This window comes from Aspergillus eucalypticola, assembly GCF_003184535.1.
Source record: "Aspergillus eucalypticola CBS 122712 chromosome Unknown BO83scaffold_11, whole genome shotgun sequence".
Classification (NCBI taxonomy): domain Eukaryota; kingdom Fungi; phylum Ascomycota; class Eurotiomycetes; order Eurotiales; family Aspergillaceae; genus Aspergillus; species Aspergillus eucalypticola.
In genome coordinates this window covers 193238-210480 of record NW_020290285.1, presented here as the reverse complement: position 1 = coordinate 210480, position 17243 = coordinate 193238, and the positions used below count along the sequence as shown (strand labels likewise).

At 51.7% G+C, this 17243-nt stretch overlaps 8 protein-coding genes and 1 non-coding gene across 9 annotated transcripts; 3 read left to right on the top strand and 6 right to left on the bottom strand.

Moving 5' to 3' along the window:
- Positions 1-732: 732 nt before the first annotated feature.
- BO83DRAFT_312313 (60S ribosomal protein uL13) lies at positions 733-1916 on the bottom strand (the record flags this gene model as incomplete). Its single annotated transcript, XM_025527510.1, has 5 exons — positions 733-871; positions 966-1224; positions 1314-1367; positions 1576-1711; positions 1896-1916. 5 exons carry the CDS (start codon positions 1914-1916, stop codon positions 733-735), a joined length of 609 nt encoding a protein of 202 aa, XP_025388428.1.
- A 964-nt stretch (positions 1917-2880) lies between these two features.
- On the bottom strand, positions 2881-4749 carry BO83DRAFT_311654 (putative serine palmitoyltransferase 1; the record flags this gene model as incomplete). Its single annotated transcript, XM_025527486.1, has 1 exon — positions 2881-4749. One exon carries the CDS (start codon positions 4747-4749, stop codon positions 2881-2883), a length of 1869 nt encoding a protein of 622 aa, XP_025388427.1.
- A 337-nt stretch (positions 4750-5086) lies between these two features.
- On the top strand, positions 5087-6721 carry BO83DRAFT_22640 (metallophosphatase domain-containing protein). The gene is made up of 2 exons (XM_025526856.1): positions 5087-5625; positions 5768-6721. The coding sequence occupies exons 1-2, from the start codon at positions 5424-5426 to the stop codon at positions 6700-6702; spliced, it is 1137 nt and encodes a 378-aa protein (XP_025388426.1). The 5' UTR covers positions 5087-5423; the 3' UTR covers positions 6703-6721.
- On the bottom strand, positions 6463-7407 carry BO83DRAFT_22739 (uncharacterized protein). Its single transcript, XM_025526868.1, has 2 exons — positions 6528-7407; positions 6463-6469 (listed from the first exon to the last, which is right to left on the bottom strand). Exon 1 carries the CDS (start codon positions 7229-7231, stop codon positions 6740-6742), a length of 492 nt encoding a protein of 163 aa, XP_025388425.1. The 5' UTR covers positions 7232-7407; the 3' UTR covers positions 6463-6469; positions 6528-6739.
- A 435-nt stretch (positions 7408-7842) lies between these two features.
- On the top strand, positions 7843-7932 carry BO83DRAFT_t152. The gene has a single exon. It is a non-coding gene; the product is annotated as a tRNA-Asp (tRNA).
- A 486-nt stretch (positions 7933-8418) lies between these two features.
- BO83DRAFT_398417 (uncharacterized protein) lies at positions 8419-9784 on the bottom strand (the record flags this gene model as incomplete). The annotated part of the gene is made up of 7 exons (XM_025533249.1): positions 8419-8472; positions 8592-8768; positions 8853-8902; positions 9016-9246; positions 9382-9416; positions 9493-9594; positions 9717-9784. 7 exons carry the CDS (start codon positions 9782-9784, stop codon positions 8419-8421), a joined length of 717 nt encoding a protein of 238 aa, XP_025388424.1.
- On the bottom strand, positions 9679-10478 carry BO83DRAFT_378071 (uncharacterized protein). Its single transcript, XM_025531158.1, has one exon. The coding sequence runs from the start codon at positions 10043-10045 to the stop codon at positions 9809-9811; it is 237 nt and encodes a 78-aa protein (XP_025388423.1). The 5' UTR covers positions 10046-10478; the 3' UTR covers positions 9679-9808.
- A 2617-nt stretch (positions 10479-13095) lies between these two features.
- On the top strand, positions 13096-14826 carry BO83DRAFT_388351 (DnaJ domain protein; the record flags this gene model as incomplete). Its single annotated transcript, XM_025532754.1, has 1 exon — positions 13096-14826. The coding sequence occupies one exon, from the start codon at positions 13096-13098 to the stop codon at positions 14824-14826; it is 1731 nt and encodes a 576-aa protein (XP_025388422.1).
- A 947-nt stretch (positions 14827-15773) lies between these two features.
- Positions 15774-17093, bottom strand: BO83DRAFT_398415 (alpha/beta hydrolase; the record flags this gene model as incomplete). Its single annotated transcript, XM_025533248.1, has 3 exons — positions 15774-15890; positions 16129-16161; positions 16182-17093. 3 exons carry the CDS (start codon positions 17091-17093, stop codon positions 15774-15776), a joined length of 1062 nt encoding a protein of 353 aa, XP_025388421.1.
- Positions 17094-17243: the final 150 nt, after the last annotated feature.

Genomic DNA, 17243 nt, shown 5'->3' with positions numbered 1-17243 from the left:
GTCCGCTGCCCAGGCGGTGTCGTGATGTATCTCTACTAGGTACTATCTACCATCTGTATCGGTTATCGTAGGAGTGCATATCGGATCGGAACTCCAATGGGCAAGTTGGGGGGTTTACTGGGTGACTGATACGGCTCCTAGTGACGTCGTACGCATCATCTGGACTGGCAATCGGTGGCGCTCAGGGCATCGTTCTACACAGGAACAAAATAGGGGCAGCATCGCGTGGGCACGGCATGGTAGGTGATGAAACATGGAGCCTCGTCCGGCATCCTGGGTAGTCGCATATCGCAAATCAAGTACAAGATAGGCAGTACTCTCTCTCTCTCTCCGTCCGGTGGCGGGCTAGAAATACACATAATTGCAGGGGGCCAGTAGTAGTAGTAGTAGTAGTAGTAGCGGTGGTAAATGGTGCATCGGATTCGTCACAGCAAAGTCATTTGAACTCTTGAAAAGAAATTCTTGGATTAAACCGCCACGGCGCGAAATAACGGGTCAGCTATTTTGAACAACCTTTCATCCCAAGTGACTCCTGTATTTTTTTTGTAGAAAGAATCGATCTCTCCAGCCTCCATGTGCGTCACAACATAAGAATTGTGGTATTTCATGAAAAGGTAGGGACAGTGAGAAAAAGGTCGATCGGTTTGCTGTCCATCTTCTTCGCAGAGAACCGTTTCGCGATCCCATCCCATCCCATCACAAACACAAGCAACCAGCCGCGCAACTAGGTATCTAGTATCCGAGGGAAGCGAGCTGGCTCTTGGTCTGCTCGTTAACACCCGCCGACTTCTGGGCGTGGACGAGTTGGCGGCGAGCGGCCTTCTTGCGCTCGTAGTATGCACTGCTCTTAACCTTTCTGCGCTCCTCAAGTCTGTACAAGTAGAAAAAACGAATCCGTTAGCTTTCTGCACCCAATAATTCCAATATCTCCCCATATCATCCCCTCCAATGCAGTATAAACGTACCTGGCAACAACGTCCTGGTACTTCCAGCCAACCTCGTGGCTGAGACGACCAACGGTGCAGTACTTGCGGCCGGGGCGCAGGCGGAGAACACGCAGAGCCTGGGGAACGACAACGCGCTTCTTCTTGTCGTAGGGGGGAGGAACACCCTCGAAAACCTTCAGGCGCTCCATAGCGGCGGCACCACGGGCGGTCTTGTGGGGGATCATGCCGCGGACAGCCTTGTAGAAGATGCGGGAGGGGGCACGGAAGTGGAAGGGACCTGTAGCGATTCAGCACTCAGCCCCCAAAAAAATCAAGCGTCGTCTTTCCCCCCATCGTGAAAGGGGGAAAGTCATCGGGTAGTCTCACCTCCGCGGGTGGGGTTGAAACGAGTCATCTTGCGAAGGTAGGCGTGGTACTTGACTATATCGCGAAATCCAGGTCAGCCCGTTTGTCCACCAGCACAAATGTGTTGCTTGTTCCTCCGCAGCCATTCCATGCAGTTGTCGATGTCCTCCTCAATATGCCCGCGAATCGTCGCACAATTCCCCATTCTTCTTCCCAATCATCCCAAAGAAAAATCCATATTGCAAAATGAAATCGAAAAGAAACCGGGTCGGATAGAACATACGCTTCGCGCGGAAGAACTCGCCGGAGATGTTGAGGGCTTCACATCTCACGACGACGATCTTCTGACCGTTGAGCAGCTGCTTAGCAACAGTGCTGGCCAGGCGACCCAAGAGGTGTCCCTTGCCGTCAATGACGACCTGCGAAAAACCCAAGAACTCAAGTCAGCGACAAATTGTACTTTTGTATATATGTGTGAATTCCCCGACTCCAGAGCCCTGTGACGCCCTCTTCATTTTGACATGTCTTTGTGTGTGTATATTCAATTTCAAGGAGATTGTATGTATATGTGGGTGAAAGGTTTCGGGATGGGGCGGTACGCACGACTGGCTCGATGGCGGACATCCTGCTCTCTGTCACCGGTTCAAAAAGGATATATCCAGCGAAAGGAAGAGCGCTGCTCTAGGATACTCCCTTGGGATGTATGTTGTCGGCGGTTGTTGTCGTTGGTGGGCTAGGTTCAACGCACACAACGATGTCGGATGAGTTCGCTGGTCGTCGCTAAGCGAGCGGCGCTACTTCCTCTTTGTGCGGGAAGAGCCCCGTTCGAGGGCCACAGCCCTAACGCCCGTGGCTTGTAGGTCACGTGAACCGTTCCGGATCGTCAAGGGGCCCTTTGATTTTCCTTATCTATTATGGTTGTTATTATGCGAGTCCTAATCTCCATGTGGTTTTGGGGTTTGGCCATGGAGGTCTGATAGGTTGGCTCAGTATTTCATCTACTTATATTGGGAGTGGTGTAACTTTTTCACCCCTTGGATGGTAGACTTCATTGTGACTATGCGTGCCGTCATGTTCCATCGACACCAATGCTAAGTCCACCCCGCAAATACTGTATCGCGACACTAGATAGAGACCCAGTCTTCCCCCAGACAGTCCAGGCACTCCTTAATACTAGTACTCAAACTCAACGATATGAATTTTCCACGGTCGCATTCATGCCCAAGAACAGCAAATGAAACTCCTATTGCAATTCAATCAAAAATTGACCTCGATTTAGCATAGGATTCTTCTTATTATCTAAAAGAGTAAGCGCCATATGAACAAGATCTCCGGGTCCAGCGAGGGTTTGTATATTGTCTAGAAAGAAAACATTATTGTATACATTAATATTAATATCATCAAGTACGCTTTTGCGTCTTCACATGCCGGCGTTTTTTGTTCAGCGAAAGAATTCAAACAACCCGTAACGCCCAAGTCGAATCCAGAAAGAGGGCATTAGCTATATGTTCTTGGCGTGTGTATTCTTGAACATCATGCGGCGTTGAAAAATATCCTGTTTCTAATCACATTAAGCGGTGACATCCACCTAGTATAGAGGCTGATTTGCGTCGTAAGTACCCCTTGCAATGACCTCTTCGAGAGGCCAACGGGGAGGCTCAATCATCCTGGGTCCCTTCGAGCTATCGTGCGCAGACAATGGTTCCCTCAGACCACCTGCAATGCCTGAAGAGAATTTGATCTCCAATGCATCGCCTATTTCATCGCACGCCTGCAGGATGCGATCCAGATCGTCTTTAGTGTGCGCGGCTGAGATGCAGAGTCGCGCCCGTGACAGCTCCAGGGGCGTGGCAGGGTATGTCACAACAACCACGGAGATCTTGCGACGCAGCATTTCTCGAGAGAAGGCGGGCATCTTGGCCGGATTGTACAGCATCAACGGCACAATAGGAGAGTCATCGTGTCCGTAGACGATGAAGCCCAGTCTCTTCAATCCAAGCCGAAGGTAGCGCGAGTTGAAAGCCAGGCGCTGCATCCGCTCGCGTCCCTCGCCCGGGTGAAGAGGATCCTCATCAGCAATGAGTCGCAACGAGGAGTAGATCTGAGCCAGGACAGGAAGCGACGGGGCTTCTCCAAAGATTTGACCAGCATTTGTGCAGCGAATCTTGTCAATGATGGCTCTATCGGCCGCGATATAGCCACCGTTCGCCCCGAAGGACTTGGTAAACGTTCCCATCAGGATGTCGACTTCCGCCGGGTCTACTTTGAAGTAGTCGCAAACTCCGCGTCCGTGACGTCCAACAGCTCCAATGGAGTGTGCCTCGTCAACAAAAAGGTGGAACTTGTACTTCTTCTTCAATGCCAGTATCCGGGGAAGGTTGCACATGGTACCTTCCATAGAGAACAGTCCCTCCACGGTAACAAGAATCTTCTTCCACGGTCTATGCGTGCGAGGCTGACCTTGAGAAATTGCCTCCCTGAGACGCTTCTCGAGGTCGGCCATGTTGTTATGCGCGAAGACTTGAATAGCCGCGCCAGACAGACGAGCACCAAACCGGATGGACGCATGATTGAGTTCATCAGACAGGATCAAACATCCCTTTTCCATTATGGAGGGAAAGATAGTCGCATTCGTCACAAAGCCCATGGAGAACACAACTGCGGCTTCTTTCCCCACAAACCGGGCAATTTGATCTTCCACTTCTGCATGAAGCTTCGTGATTCCTCCCTCGGGAGTCGATGCAATGCAAATGCCATCCCGGCGGAGTACCTCCTCGGCATAGTCGGTGCATGGGCCTTCCGACTGAGCAAAACCCAGATAATTATACGAACTCAGGTTCAGCGTATCCGTCGTTGTGCCCGTAAGTCTGAAATGAAGGTTGTCTTCAGTCGTGCGGTCCAACAGCGTAACATGCCTGCCCGGAACACCAACAATCGGCCTCTCAAAGCAGTCATTAATCCGTTGCTTCAAGCGTCGCGTATAGAAACTCTCGAAGTCGCTATACAATGACGCATAGCCATTCTGGGGCTTCAAGTGCCGGTAAGTATGGGAGCGAAACCACTTGTCCACGAAATCATGGAAATGGCCGAGAAAGATCAGCACGAGAAAGCTGACGTAGGTGGTGAGGACGACGAAGTACGGAGGCTCATCAATGACCGGGTCAGGGATCTCTCCGCCGGGATGCTCGCTGGTGTAGAGATGCGACGGATCGCCCAGGGGCCCGAACTCGGCGTGCTGCTTGGCTAGCTTTCGAATCGCTTCCGGGTCGGATGGTGCCTGGTCTTGGGTTACTGCTGTCGTTCTCATGGCATCGGGAGAGCAGCCACTAACAGCGCGAAGGGAGGCCACAGCAGTAGAATGAGCCGTAGGGGAGTCGGGGGATACACCGGGATTGCCGCCGCTGATTGCTGCATCCTTCTCGGGGCGCGCTTTACTGCGCTTCCAGCGGGGCATCATGAAGCAGAGGGGCTGACGGTAAACCCTCAGCCACAACTAGCAATAATATTGATGCTGAAGAATGCAGCTGAGATAACGGCGGCTGAGCAGGGTGAGGTGAGAAGGGGAGGGGAACAGGGGAAGGTTGTATCGTGAGGTCGCTGAAGCGTGATTCCTCCATCATGTAATGGTGAGAGGCGGTTCCACTCGGCTTGTTCGGGGGGTGAGATTGGCGCCCGATCATTGGTGGCTGATGCCGGATGCCTCCGACGGGCCAGGCGGAGACTTTCGGAGTTCATTGGCCAGACCGCTGACTCAGCATGGCCTGATGGCACATGGGCGCAACTTGTTGCATTTTCATCTGCTGCTTAATGTTAAAACACATAATGAGAATATTAGCCAGGCTTGTCCTTTCGTCAGGTGGTACAATCCTCGGGGTACCGTGATAAAACCTTCTAGCAAATTCTGTGCCTAAGGGCTGACATCCGTATATGGACGGCAGCTGATGTTGGACAACAACTTTAGAGTGACGGCAGCATTTGAAACTACGCCTTTGTCACTGCAGCTAGTTAACTATAGTCCGCTCCGCTTTAGGTAACACAGAACGGCTTCGCTAAGCCTTCACTGAAACAGTAACGCCATCGGGCTGTGCTGACAGCTCAACACGAAGGGGGCGTCGGATCAGGGCAAAAAGCATGAAGATGCGTCGAAAGACACGTTTTGTCTGTGTCTCTGATACGCATGCCTACACGCCGTCAGAGGCCGGATTTAAGCTTCCTGCTGGAGATGTCTTAATCCATGCTGGTGACCTCACCAACCATGGGAGCGCTCCTGAACTGCGTAAGACAATGAGCTGGATTGCTGCAGCTGACTTCGAAGTCAAAATCATCATCTGCGGTTCGTCTCTCTCCCGCCCAGACTGCCAAATATTGGGCCTCTAAGTACGGGCTTTGTTGTCCGAGAAGGCCACTCGTAGGGCTGAAGGAGACGAAGAAGTTTGATGGCCAAAGAATACGTACTAAGTACCGGTAATCATCAGGAAACCATGATATCACACTAGACCCGGGTTTCTACGCTGAATACGGGTCTAGCTTTCACGGCCAACATCTAGAAGATACCCAGAAGTGTCTGGAAATAGTAACCCAAGCATCACCGTCAATAGTCTATCTCAGGCACCAGTCAGCACTAATCCGGTTGACCCGGCCTAACGGCCCAAATACCATCTTCAAGGTCTTTGGCTCTCCATACTCCCAGTCACCTGGAATTTGGGCGTATGGATACGAGTCTTCAGATGCTGGTGCGCTTTGGAACAGCATTCCATTGGACACGGATATCACCGTGACCCATACGCCGCCTTATTCGCACTGCGATAGCCGAGTTGAAGGCATTTCAGTCGGATGCACAGCCCTGCGGGGTGCATTAAGCAAAGTTCGGCCATCACTAGCAGTATGTGGCCATGTACACGAGTCGCGAGGCTCGGAGAGGGTGCGATGGTATTCTTCGCAGGCATCGTCATCACCAACGGTGGATGTCCAAGAGCATAAGCATCCAGTTATGCTGCCTGCCCCGGGCAGTAAGAAGCAGAGCCTGGTCGATCTCACGGGCAAGAAGGCACCCAAAATCGATAACAATTACTTTGCCGGCAACAACCTTCGAGCGCCAGCCAGTCAACTGTTCCGACCATCACAAACGGCCCTGCTGTTACCGTCCTTAAAGTGGCCATCTGAAGGATTCCAAGGCTCTGAAGCCGATCAATCAACGTCATCCTTCCGACCTTTGTGCTTAGAGGAAGGACACACTGAGAATGAAGACGGGTCTAATTTAAGGCGACGCGAAACATGTATTGTCAATGCGGCCATCGTGGCGACCAGTTGGCCGCATCGGGGTGGGAAACGGTTCCATGCCCCTATTGTGGTCGATCTAGAACTACCGGTCTGGGAAGAGGAGAAGGGAGGAAATGAACCCCACGGCTAGAATGTGTAGCTCATGTCGTCTGTCCTGGATGGCCAGGTTAGCATTGACTCCGACGATTGGCTGTGCAAGGTGGAATATCTCTTGTCGTGCAGCAGGCAGCTTGAGCTTTGACCTGCGGTTTGACGTATGGCCGACCGTTTCGGGTGGGATGCATCACTGGCTGCCTTGGATTTGGGAGACACTTCAGCCATGTAGAGCACTCCGCCCCATACTGTTTTGAGTATATACACCGGCCTGGTTGGGACTGGTTGTCGGTCATTGTAGAGGAGCGGGAATAAGTTACGCTGTGACTCAAGAGCAGCAAGGCAGTGGTGTGGTGGTGATGCTCCCTAGCTCCCTTGCTCTTTGTCTTGTGTCGGGCCGTCATTTGATGAACCAGAAACCCGGGATGGAACAAGTGGAAGATCGGGAAAGCAGGGGTAGCGTGGTAGCTGAGGGGATGTAAACAGCACACAATGATCACTGGGAGCTTACGTTGAAATTCATAAGCAGCAAATGAAAATGGCAGTTCCAGGTGTCGAATGGCCATGGAAGATCATCTGAAACGTGATGTGGGTGAATGACATCCTTTGCTCATTATTGTAGACTGGAGCAGGATCACCAAGTCACTCTGAGACGGGTATGGCAGCAAGAGGTCTGTGACCAGAGCCAGACGGAGATAGTCATGACCATTCCTTTGAGCATACACCAGTCAAAGTCCAGGACTAGAGACTGTTCAGAACAGGCCGCGGAATGGAGGCGCTTGATGCTGTCCTATGAGTGACAGTGATGAAGTGTGGCGGGGTTGAGACGGAGCATCGGGTCCTACCAATCCCTACTTAGGCTCCTGACTGCAATGTGTGAGCGGACCCTGTGAGCCTATCTCCCTTATTGCTGCGTGCATGAAGAACATCAGAACATCAGAACAGCTCAGGGAAGTGCTGTGTACTATGCTGCTGTCTGCGTGGAGAATCAGATCGTCGAGTTATCTGTATCGTTATCGACGCCCCTTACCCACAGTGGGTCTTGGATGGTTCACGATTTGGAAAGAAACCGATCTGCTCCGCTACAAGCTATGATGTCAATCGGGTTGGCCAATCTTCCGATTGAACAATAAGCAACATTCTCAAGCAAAATAATCAATCACGTTACAACTCAACATCCTCGATGGTCTAACGGTCATGATTTCCGCTTGTCAATCCTTAATAGGAACAAGCGCGGGAGACCTGGGTTCGACTCCCAGTCGGGGAGATATTTTTTGCACTTGAGGCTTTCGCAAGTGCGCCACAAGAACCTGCGACTGACCTATTTGGTATCGATTGTTCTTTTGGTCGAGACAGCACCACGCATCGCTTCCTAGATGGAATTGGTTCAATCGCTGAGACATCCTACGATCGCACAGCATGAGCACCGAGCCACCATCTCGAGCACCTGACTGTGTCGCAAGGTGGCAGACGACGGGTCGACCTGATGCTGCGGATTGAACCCACACCGTCACCATTTCCTCCACTCTTCATTGTAGTGATTAGATATGCTAGGCATGAGATAGATTTTACATCCAGAGTCAGCTGTGAAGGCAGAAGCTGAAAGGGTTAAGAGATGCGGACGTAGGCAGCCCGCCCGTAACGACGCTGCCGGGATCAGGGCGTGAAATGAAACCGAGCAACGCCACAGAACTGAGGTTAGCGCGCTAAAGAGGCCTTGATATCCCTCCATTCAGCCGTAGCCACCGATTTGTTATGGGGCCGGTGGGTAACGACCGATTTTCAAGAAGGCTAGGTAGCCGCCAAACTGGATTGATAAGATGCAGTTGGGGTTGATATTCGCCAACATCATTGGTGGTGGGCGCCGTGGTAAAATCCCCCGGGTGCAGCTGGCTGATGAGGGGAGGCCTGTTTCGCAATGCTTACTGCAACACTAACATTGAACGCGTAGGTAACCTCTCCCACGAGGCACTTGGGACCTCCACACCCCACATGAAGGCCTGCATTGGCGGATGATGTGAGCCAGCAAGGTACGTACCATAGGACATTGTGGTCAGCAAGTCTCACAGGCATGGGCCTCACAGGAAGCCCCCCGCTTATTGCCTGTCACTCCCAAAGGAACAGGCCAGGATTTCAGCGTTCATCGGAACATGTCATACGAATGCTGTAATAGTACACACTACACACCTTTTCGGCTATGGGTAAATGTCGGGGCCGCAGCAACCGACTCGCTCGGCCTGGCAGACAAAACAATGGGCGCTTCATCTGACAGCGCGCCCGAGCCGATGATGGTCCAGAGCCCGGGAAAAGCTTTCGAACCTGAGTACAGCTGCCTTAAGCTCCTGTTAACGTTTTGCATCAATTCTGCACTTGCGAGCCTTGACGAAGAGCTGGAGCACCAGCGCCCCTTGATCGAAGGCTATTGGGAGCGTCTCATTGGATGCGCGGGATCGCGAAAGTGAAGCAGCACCATGCAAACTAATGCCGGGACAATCATTGCATGGACAGCGGGCGCGAATTGTTGGCTGAGCCGTGCAGCAGACATCGGGTGCAGATGACTTTGCACAGGGTCCAATTACTCCTTCGAGAACAATCAGCTCGGCGAGGAACGTTCGGTGCGGCGTGTCATGGGCACGGATAACCTGGGGGTGGGACAGGCGAGATAGGCTGACAGGCCATTGCGTGGTACAAGACAAGCCCTGCAACCACTAGTTACGATCCCAGGGTGAGCAAGCCAGCCATGTTGCCATGCTCTGTATCAGCCGTTTTTAACTTTGGCCGTTTGATGCCGATCAAATTGATAGATCTACACGATTCGGGGCCTTACCCCGCGAAACTCGCAGGATACACCTTGTGACAGAAGATAACTGTCGTGAGGGATGGAAGACCATACCACTGACGAGAATTCATGGTTTTCCTTTCCCTTCCCCTTCACAGCCGTGAGGAACCGGAAGTAGTAGCTAACTAGTGAGTAGTACTAGTTTCTGGAGAATCAGACGGAGACAAATGAAAGGCGGGACCTTCCGGGAACAATCCACGGGACTAATTCACGCGCGCCCGGACCGGATCGATGGATAATGATGGACTGTAACCATGGACGACGCCCCTCCAGGTACCATAACCATTATGTTCCTGAAGTTCAGTCAGCCAGCCGAGGTACCTTTTTTTTTTCTTCTTCCTCTACCCCACGCATAGGAAGAGGTATCATCCCTGTACGGATGAGACCATTTTGCGATGGGCTGGTTCCACTCCACCGGACTAGTCCATTCAAAGTAGTAAGGATGCTGTTGTAGGAGCAGAAGCCAAGAGGAGGAGGTAAGAGGAAGGAGAGCAGCGAATTCGCTGTGCCAATTCCAGATGGACTGCCGAACCCAGCGCATCGTGTCCGGTGAGGCGACCCCAAAATAGGATGCAGCTAGCAGAGCGCATACGCAGGTGACTGCTGATGTGATTGGACTGTAAATCCCTCCCGGTGAAGGGCAAAGGCTGTGACCATTAATGGGGTTAGCCTATAAGGAGGCAAAACAGACCCAAGGTGGTGTGTGGGAGTCGATCCAGTCAGTGGCAGTTTGCCAGTCGGCGTTTGGGAAGGAAAGAGAGGGAAGTGAGGGAAGTGAGGGAAGTGGAGGCGGTGCGGGGTTTCTTTCCTCGCGGCGTCTTTTTGGTGGTTGACAACTCGGCCTGACTGGTCAAGTCCCCCCGGTGCTGAGGGAGAGGGTGTGTTCCGATCGAAGCAAACGTCGTTGATTAGTTGGTGTTGGAAGTCTCGGTGATTCAATCAGAGCAATGAGAGAAGAAAGATTCTGTTACGATGTACTACCATAGGTACGGAGTACTTATGGGAGGTAGTACGCAGTAGATACTACTACTTGCTAGTCATTATCAACCTAGAAACCAAACAGTAGTAAGTAGTACTTACTGCTTAGTAGTAACTAGATGCTCACCAGGCAGAGAGTGCCCTGTTCAGCTACTATTTACTACTACTACTACTACTACTACTACTAACCTATTACTGCTAGTTAGTTACAGAGTACTACCGGATAGATGGATAGTTTACTCCATAGAGGGACATCTCCTCGTGGAAAAGGCCCCGCAGATCAATCAGGCTGATGACGGACGGTCGCAAAGTCGAATTCGCTCATCTGCCGGGGACCACCAGGTGGATGACCAAACAGACAACCAGTCCTGCAGACACCCATGGCTTAGTCTCCTTTGCGTCGTAACTTCGACGCTAGCAATGGGACAGGCAAGATGGATTTCTGGCCAAGCGCCCGCCGTGACCGTGATGAAGATGTGACTGAGAACGGCCCAGCATCTCCCTCTCACTTGATGCCGCAGTTGCACATAGGGCTTCAGGGTTTGCGAGAAGCCAACATGATACGAAGGTCAACAAAAGTCAAGGCTTAGATACTACTAGTTTTTTTCTCTCTTGTACCTTGAAGTCTTCTCGCCAGGTACCAATCTCTCCAATAAAAATGGTTCCTTCATGGATCGGAGATAAACCCACGGTCGAACACCACCGGGGTATTTGTACCACATCAGGTCCAGTTTCATTTCCCTTCGTTTGCAGGATGATACGTCTCATTCTCTATATCACCTTCTGGTGGCTGTTTTATAATAATAATAATCTTCGATCCTGTATTCCGTATTCTTATGCCTCCTGTGATCTACTTTTTGGACATTGTATATGAACCAATTGTCCTGTTTTCATCCTGCCTTTCTCCTGAAAGGCATCAATGATTGACCGCTCCTTGCCAATCGTTCATCGTTGGTTCTCCATTATTGCAACTTGCCTGTTAACGGTTGTTGCTGTTGTTCTTCGCAAAGCGGGCCCTTGGGCTTCCTAATTGTGACAAGACCCCATCGTTGGTTTCACTTTCCCACTTCACCGCTGCTTTGCAGTCCATCTGTTGGCTCCCTCTGCACCAGGAATTCGAATGCAAAGAGGATCATAATCATAGTACTCTCTTCAGAGTCATCCTGCTGCTGCTGCTGCTCCTCCCCCTCATCATAATCATCATCACTCCCAAGACATTCACGAGACGATCCGACTCTTATATCGTCATTGTTGCCAATCAATCCTGTTTGAATCCAGTTGTCCTCCCTGCTGCTACTCCTGCCCACTTCTTATACCACCGATATACTTCGCAGTTGGCCTAAACCCCAGCAAGGACAATCCAACCAGACGCAGCTGGTGGCATCATCGAGCGTCTTCTAGTTAACTAAATCATCAGCCATTATTCATCGACGTTGGCGTCTGACCAGCTAACTCCCTAACTCCCTCACTCGACCAGCAACCCTGACTAAACGTGGTGCCACTTCATCTGACCATCCTTTAGTCTTAGTCGATTTGGCTGCTTTTTCTACTTTTAGCTTACACTCTTCCGGTCTACAGTTGAAGCAGCGTGGCGCAGTGTGCTTGGGTCCGATTGTTTGGCGGTATTTGCCCGTTGGGGGGAAAATCCCTTTTGATTTTCTCCATTTTTCCTCTCCTTCTCTTTAGTATTTTGACTTTTTCCCCTTTTGCCCCTCAGCGCCGGTCGCCTCTCCCGACCAGATAGGCACATCCCCCCTCTTGATTGAACTGGAGTGCATCCACTCTTACTACTAACTAACTTCGGGTCTGGTTTGCTGGGCGAAATTACCCGGGCCAAGTACTGCCCCCAGCTGTTCCCCTCTTACTTTTTCTCTTGGGTACGTACTTGGGAATCTTCCTGCCATACAACTTGGGGATCCATCAGTAACCAATCCCTAAAACCTACCAACTAATTCTTTATTATTTTGGGTTATTTTGCCTCGCCATTTCCCTCCCCCTCCCCTCCCCTCCACCCTCTCTGTCCCTCTCTTTGGTTTAAACCCGCTGCACATTCCAAACCAGACTCTTACTAGTGACTTTTATTCTGCATGGTTCATATTCTCACTCATCATAAACTCCCCGTGTCTCTCCTTTTACTCATTATTACTCATTAATTTCACATCCCAATTCACTACGACTGACTCCCCCTCCTGCCTGCCGGTTTCACCCTACCCTTTTGTCATCCTGCTTCTTCCCCTTCTTTCGTCTTCGCCGGCCTTCTCCATGAATTGGCCGCATATCCGATCGGGACAATCCTGACTATGCGCCATTGATCGTCGAGCACCCACGTCACCCCATCGAGCCGTCTATCCGCCCGCCTTGTCCATCTCAGCGTACCTTACACATCCGCGCTATCGCTGCAACCCTCCGGCTTCGCCTCCCTCCGTTCAGGTACTTACCGCTTCTGCTGTCCTCCACGCTTTCTTATACAACGCCACACCGCGGCACTTGTCGCTTTCTTGTCGCTCTGCATTTAGCATCATACTCTCTATTTAAATCATCTGTTGATCCTGCATTGAGGCTGGTTTATATGTTTTCTACCCCATCTTTCACTAGTGTCTTACACAGACCATCATGGCAGCCGCGCCAGATATCGATCCATACGAAGTGTTGGGGGTGGCAAGGGATGCGGCCTTGTCGGATATCAAATCTGCTCATCGCAAACTCGTGTTGAAATGTCACCCCGACAAGATCAAAGATGAGTCGCTGAGAAGCAAGGCTCAGGACGAATTTCAGAAGGTGCAGCAGGCTTACGAGACGCTTTCGGATGAGACGAGAAGGGCCAAGTACGATGCGAAAGCTCGGCTGGCTGAGTTGCGTCGCCAAATGCACGAACAAGGCGTACCGGTCAATGGTACCTCGGCCTATGCCACCCCGCGCGCCAGCGCCCCTCGCGAGTATCGCAACGGACGGTACTACGAGGAGAGGACGCCGGCTGATGCAGCCACCTATTCCGATGACGACCTCCAATTCTCCGAAGAGTCGCGCTCAACATCCCGAAAATACGATGAGTATAAGAAACGATATTCCTCCAAACCCCCGAGCGAGAAGAAGAAGAGCAAGAGTGATGATGGCCCTAGTACTCGTGCGGCGAGGGATATGGCTCGCGACAACTCGAGGACGACCCACAGCAGTCGTGCCAAATATCGTACCAGGGAACGACAACGGGATGCCTACGAGAAGTATGAGCGGGCCGTTCCGTACAGCGACTCCGAAGACGATGGCGGCGCATCTGACTCCAGCGCCTCGTCCACGGTTTATGTGAAGATTAAGCGCCCCTCGGAAAGGCGCAACCGGGAGGCATCTTCTCGCAAATCCCGACCGGCGGATCTCCCGCGCCGGCACACGTCGACCCGCTACGACGATGAGTACACGGATGAATATGAATCGAAGCATGAGTCGAAGCATGACAAGCTACACACCACCGCTAAAGATTACATTGAACGCTCCAAGGGATCCGTTCCAATCGAAATCGACAGACGTCCACAAACCTCCCGCTCGCCCCCGCGCAATCATGGCTATGAATCCGCCGATCCAGAGTCTTCCTCGTCACGACACTCGGGCCGCACAAAACGACCGAGCAAGGAAAGTGTTCGGACCAGTAATTCTCGCAATGGATCATATGAGAAGCTCGGGCCCCAAGCCCGATCCTACGAAGTCAAGGTACCTAGCATGCCAACTGCGGCAACTTCACCGTCAGTGAAGATTCCGTCTTCTGTCCGGCCGTCCCTTCAGCCCTCGCGCTCTGCGAGCGCTGCACAAACCCATTCCCGCCCCAGGAGAATGAGCCGCGAAAATCCACTGCATAACATGGTTCATGAGGCGAGTCGGACCGCGAAACTGCGAACGGACAAGTACGATTCGGGCTACTCGAGTCCGGGCACACCAGAGATGGCAACCGGCGAGAGTCCGCCCAAGTCGACTCGCTACAAGATTGTGACGGAACCGGACACCGTGCTCAGAGAACCCAGCATACCGCTACCCCAGAAGTCCCCCAGATACGCAAGGGGGGGTTCACCGCCACGTCAAGAACGCCCTATGCCGAAGCCTCCCGTTCGGAGTAGCACCTACGCCTACCCCACAGAACACATGCGCTATGAGTCTGCTGCTCGTCCCAGTGTGTCCCGGCACTCCTCAAGCCGGCCTGTGTATGGCGAGGTTCGCTCGCCCAAAGACAAAGAGTACAGGTATGCGCGAGAGGTGGGACCAGATTACATCGCACCCCGCGATGCTTACATGCGACAGCCATACGGGGAGTACCCGGTTCCGCCCCCTGAACGGCGGCAATCCACATATGCTGGATGAGTGTCAATGATGACTTGAGAAGTCAGGTCTACAACTGACCGCATCTGTCGAACTACTCAGGCTGCGACAACAGCAAGCCACCCTCTTACCCTCACACCCTCCCCGCTCTAGAAGCTCATTTTCTTCGTCGATAGTCTCTGAGCACCCGCATGCCTTGACGTCTTTCCTGTCTGATCGTTGGACGTCAATACATGCCACGGCCTCCCAGCTATCACTTTTTTGCGTATACGGTCCATGTTCGATGAGTACCATGTCATAATTTTGTCATTTACCCCCTTTCGATTCTGATATTTTCGCCTCCCCCTTCTTCTTCCCACTACGATATACCTGTTTTTATTACTACTATAACAACATCCGCCACTCAGTCGGCGCACGGACCAGGGCTATCTATCTACCCTGTTGGTTGCATTTTGGTTTATATTATTTTTGGATTATTTGGTTTAGTTTTTGGGATGGTGTGGCCATGAATGACTTTCACGGCGGTGGGGCTGAACACATTTAGGAGTACATGATGACGATCACGAATGACGAAATTGATGTTGAAATGTGTGGGTGGGCTTTTATTTGCATTTGCCCGCTCCTATTCACTACAGAGGAAAGAAACAAACAGACGAACCATAGACATGGAAATATTTGACTTTGTCCTTTTTCTTAATCCTTTTTTCTTGCTTTAGGTTTCTTAGGCATGAAGAACTGCCCCGGGATCGGGTATCTATGCAGTTCGTATATAAGTATATAACTATTAGTTGTTCGAACTTCGAGGAAATACTAGTGTCCCAATCGTTAAGGCTGATGATGAGGTTTGGGTACATAGGTTGATGGAGGATAGTTCTTACTTACCTATCATTCCACTGGTGTGGATATGATATGATGTAGGTAGTAGTAGTAGTAGTATCTGCGGTAAATACTTCCTGGCGATTCTATCGGTGAAGTCATACATCACACGTTCATCTAGTAGTTGATACACATGAGATGATGATAGAGAGAAGTAGTATGATGGCATAGACAACCTGAATTTCATCATGCAGAGATAGACAGTATGATTCTTTCGATTCTGAAGTATACTATACACCGCCATAATTATACATACATACACCGAGGGCTACTAAGTTATCACCATAAGAGCGAAGAAGATAGTATTTCCCAACTACCAAATATAAAAAAAAAACCCCCGATTCGAACGTAATCAGACAACCCATAAATAAACATATACATCAGACCATGTCACCTACTACTATATATATATATATACTGACAGACTAACATATCTAATCTAATCTACCACCACCACCACCCCCTAACCCATCCAACCAACCCAATCCCCCACCCGACCCCCTCCCCAACGCCGCCGGTACCCCATACCTGAACCACGTCGACACCCTCCAAACATCCGCCTCAGGCACAATCACACCCTGACTCTTCCAATAATCATCCACCCCTTTCCTTCCGTCCCCTTCGAACCCAAGATCCTTCCTCCCCAAAAACCCCCCTACAGCCTCCCAAACCAACCCACCCACGACCTCCACCCTACTCAGAAAAACCGAATGACTGGCGCCCACCACCTCCCGATACACCACCCTCCATCCCGGAGGACACATCCCCCTCGCGATCCCAATACCCACCCGCTGCATCAGCACCGGCAACCCCCTATCCCCCTCCGTCCCGATATACCAGCATGGGACGTCCTTCCACCCCGCATACGAGTACTCACCGCCCTCGAACAGCGCTTTCAAACTCTGCGGTCTGAGCTGCGAGACCCAGTACCGGGCTTCTTCCTCGGGGAGGTCATGGTAGAAGAGTTCGCGGGGGGAAGTGACTAGTTCTGCGAAGCCGGTGGTGTGGTTTGCGCGCCAGGAGGGTGGGGGGTGGCCGAGGAAGGGGTCCATGAAGGAGAAGCCGGTTAGGGTGAAGCCGGAGGCGATGAGGATTAGGCCGATGATGGTGCCGGATGTGGGTGTTTGGGGGACTGTGAAGCCTTTTATGGCGCTGTTGGCGACCATGCCGCCGTAGGAGTGTGCGATCAGGACGACGTTGCGTCCGTGGTGGAGGGTTTCGTGGGTGATGGCGGCGCGGGCGGCGGAGAGGTCGTCTTTGAATGTGGCGCTGGGGTCGCCTGTTGTGGAGGGGAGGGTAATGGTCGTGCAGTTGAGGGTTGGGTGGTGGGTTTGGAGGTGAGTGATGAGTTTGGTGTAGCAGGTTGGGAGGTGCCAGGCGCCCGGGATGAAGATTAGGGTTGGGAGGGGGGTGGAGGTTGTACTAGTAGGCATTGTAGTTTATATAGTAGTTAGGACGAGGGATTATTTCCCGCGATAGTAGGGGCTCGTGTGGAAGCTGTGTAGTGGTGTTGTTGTTTGAGTATAGTAAGTGTCTGACCTTTGAAGATTGTAAGCCGATTGATTGTTGTTCTGGAATGTTAA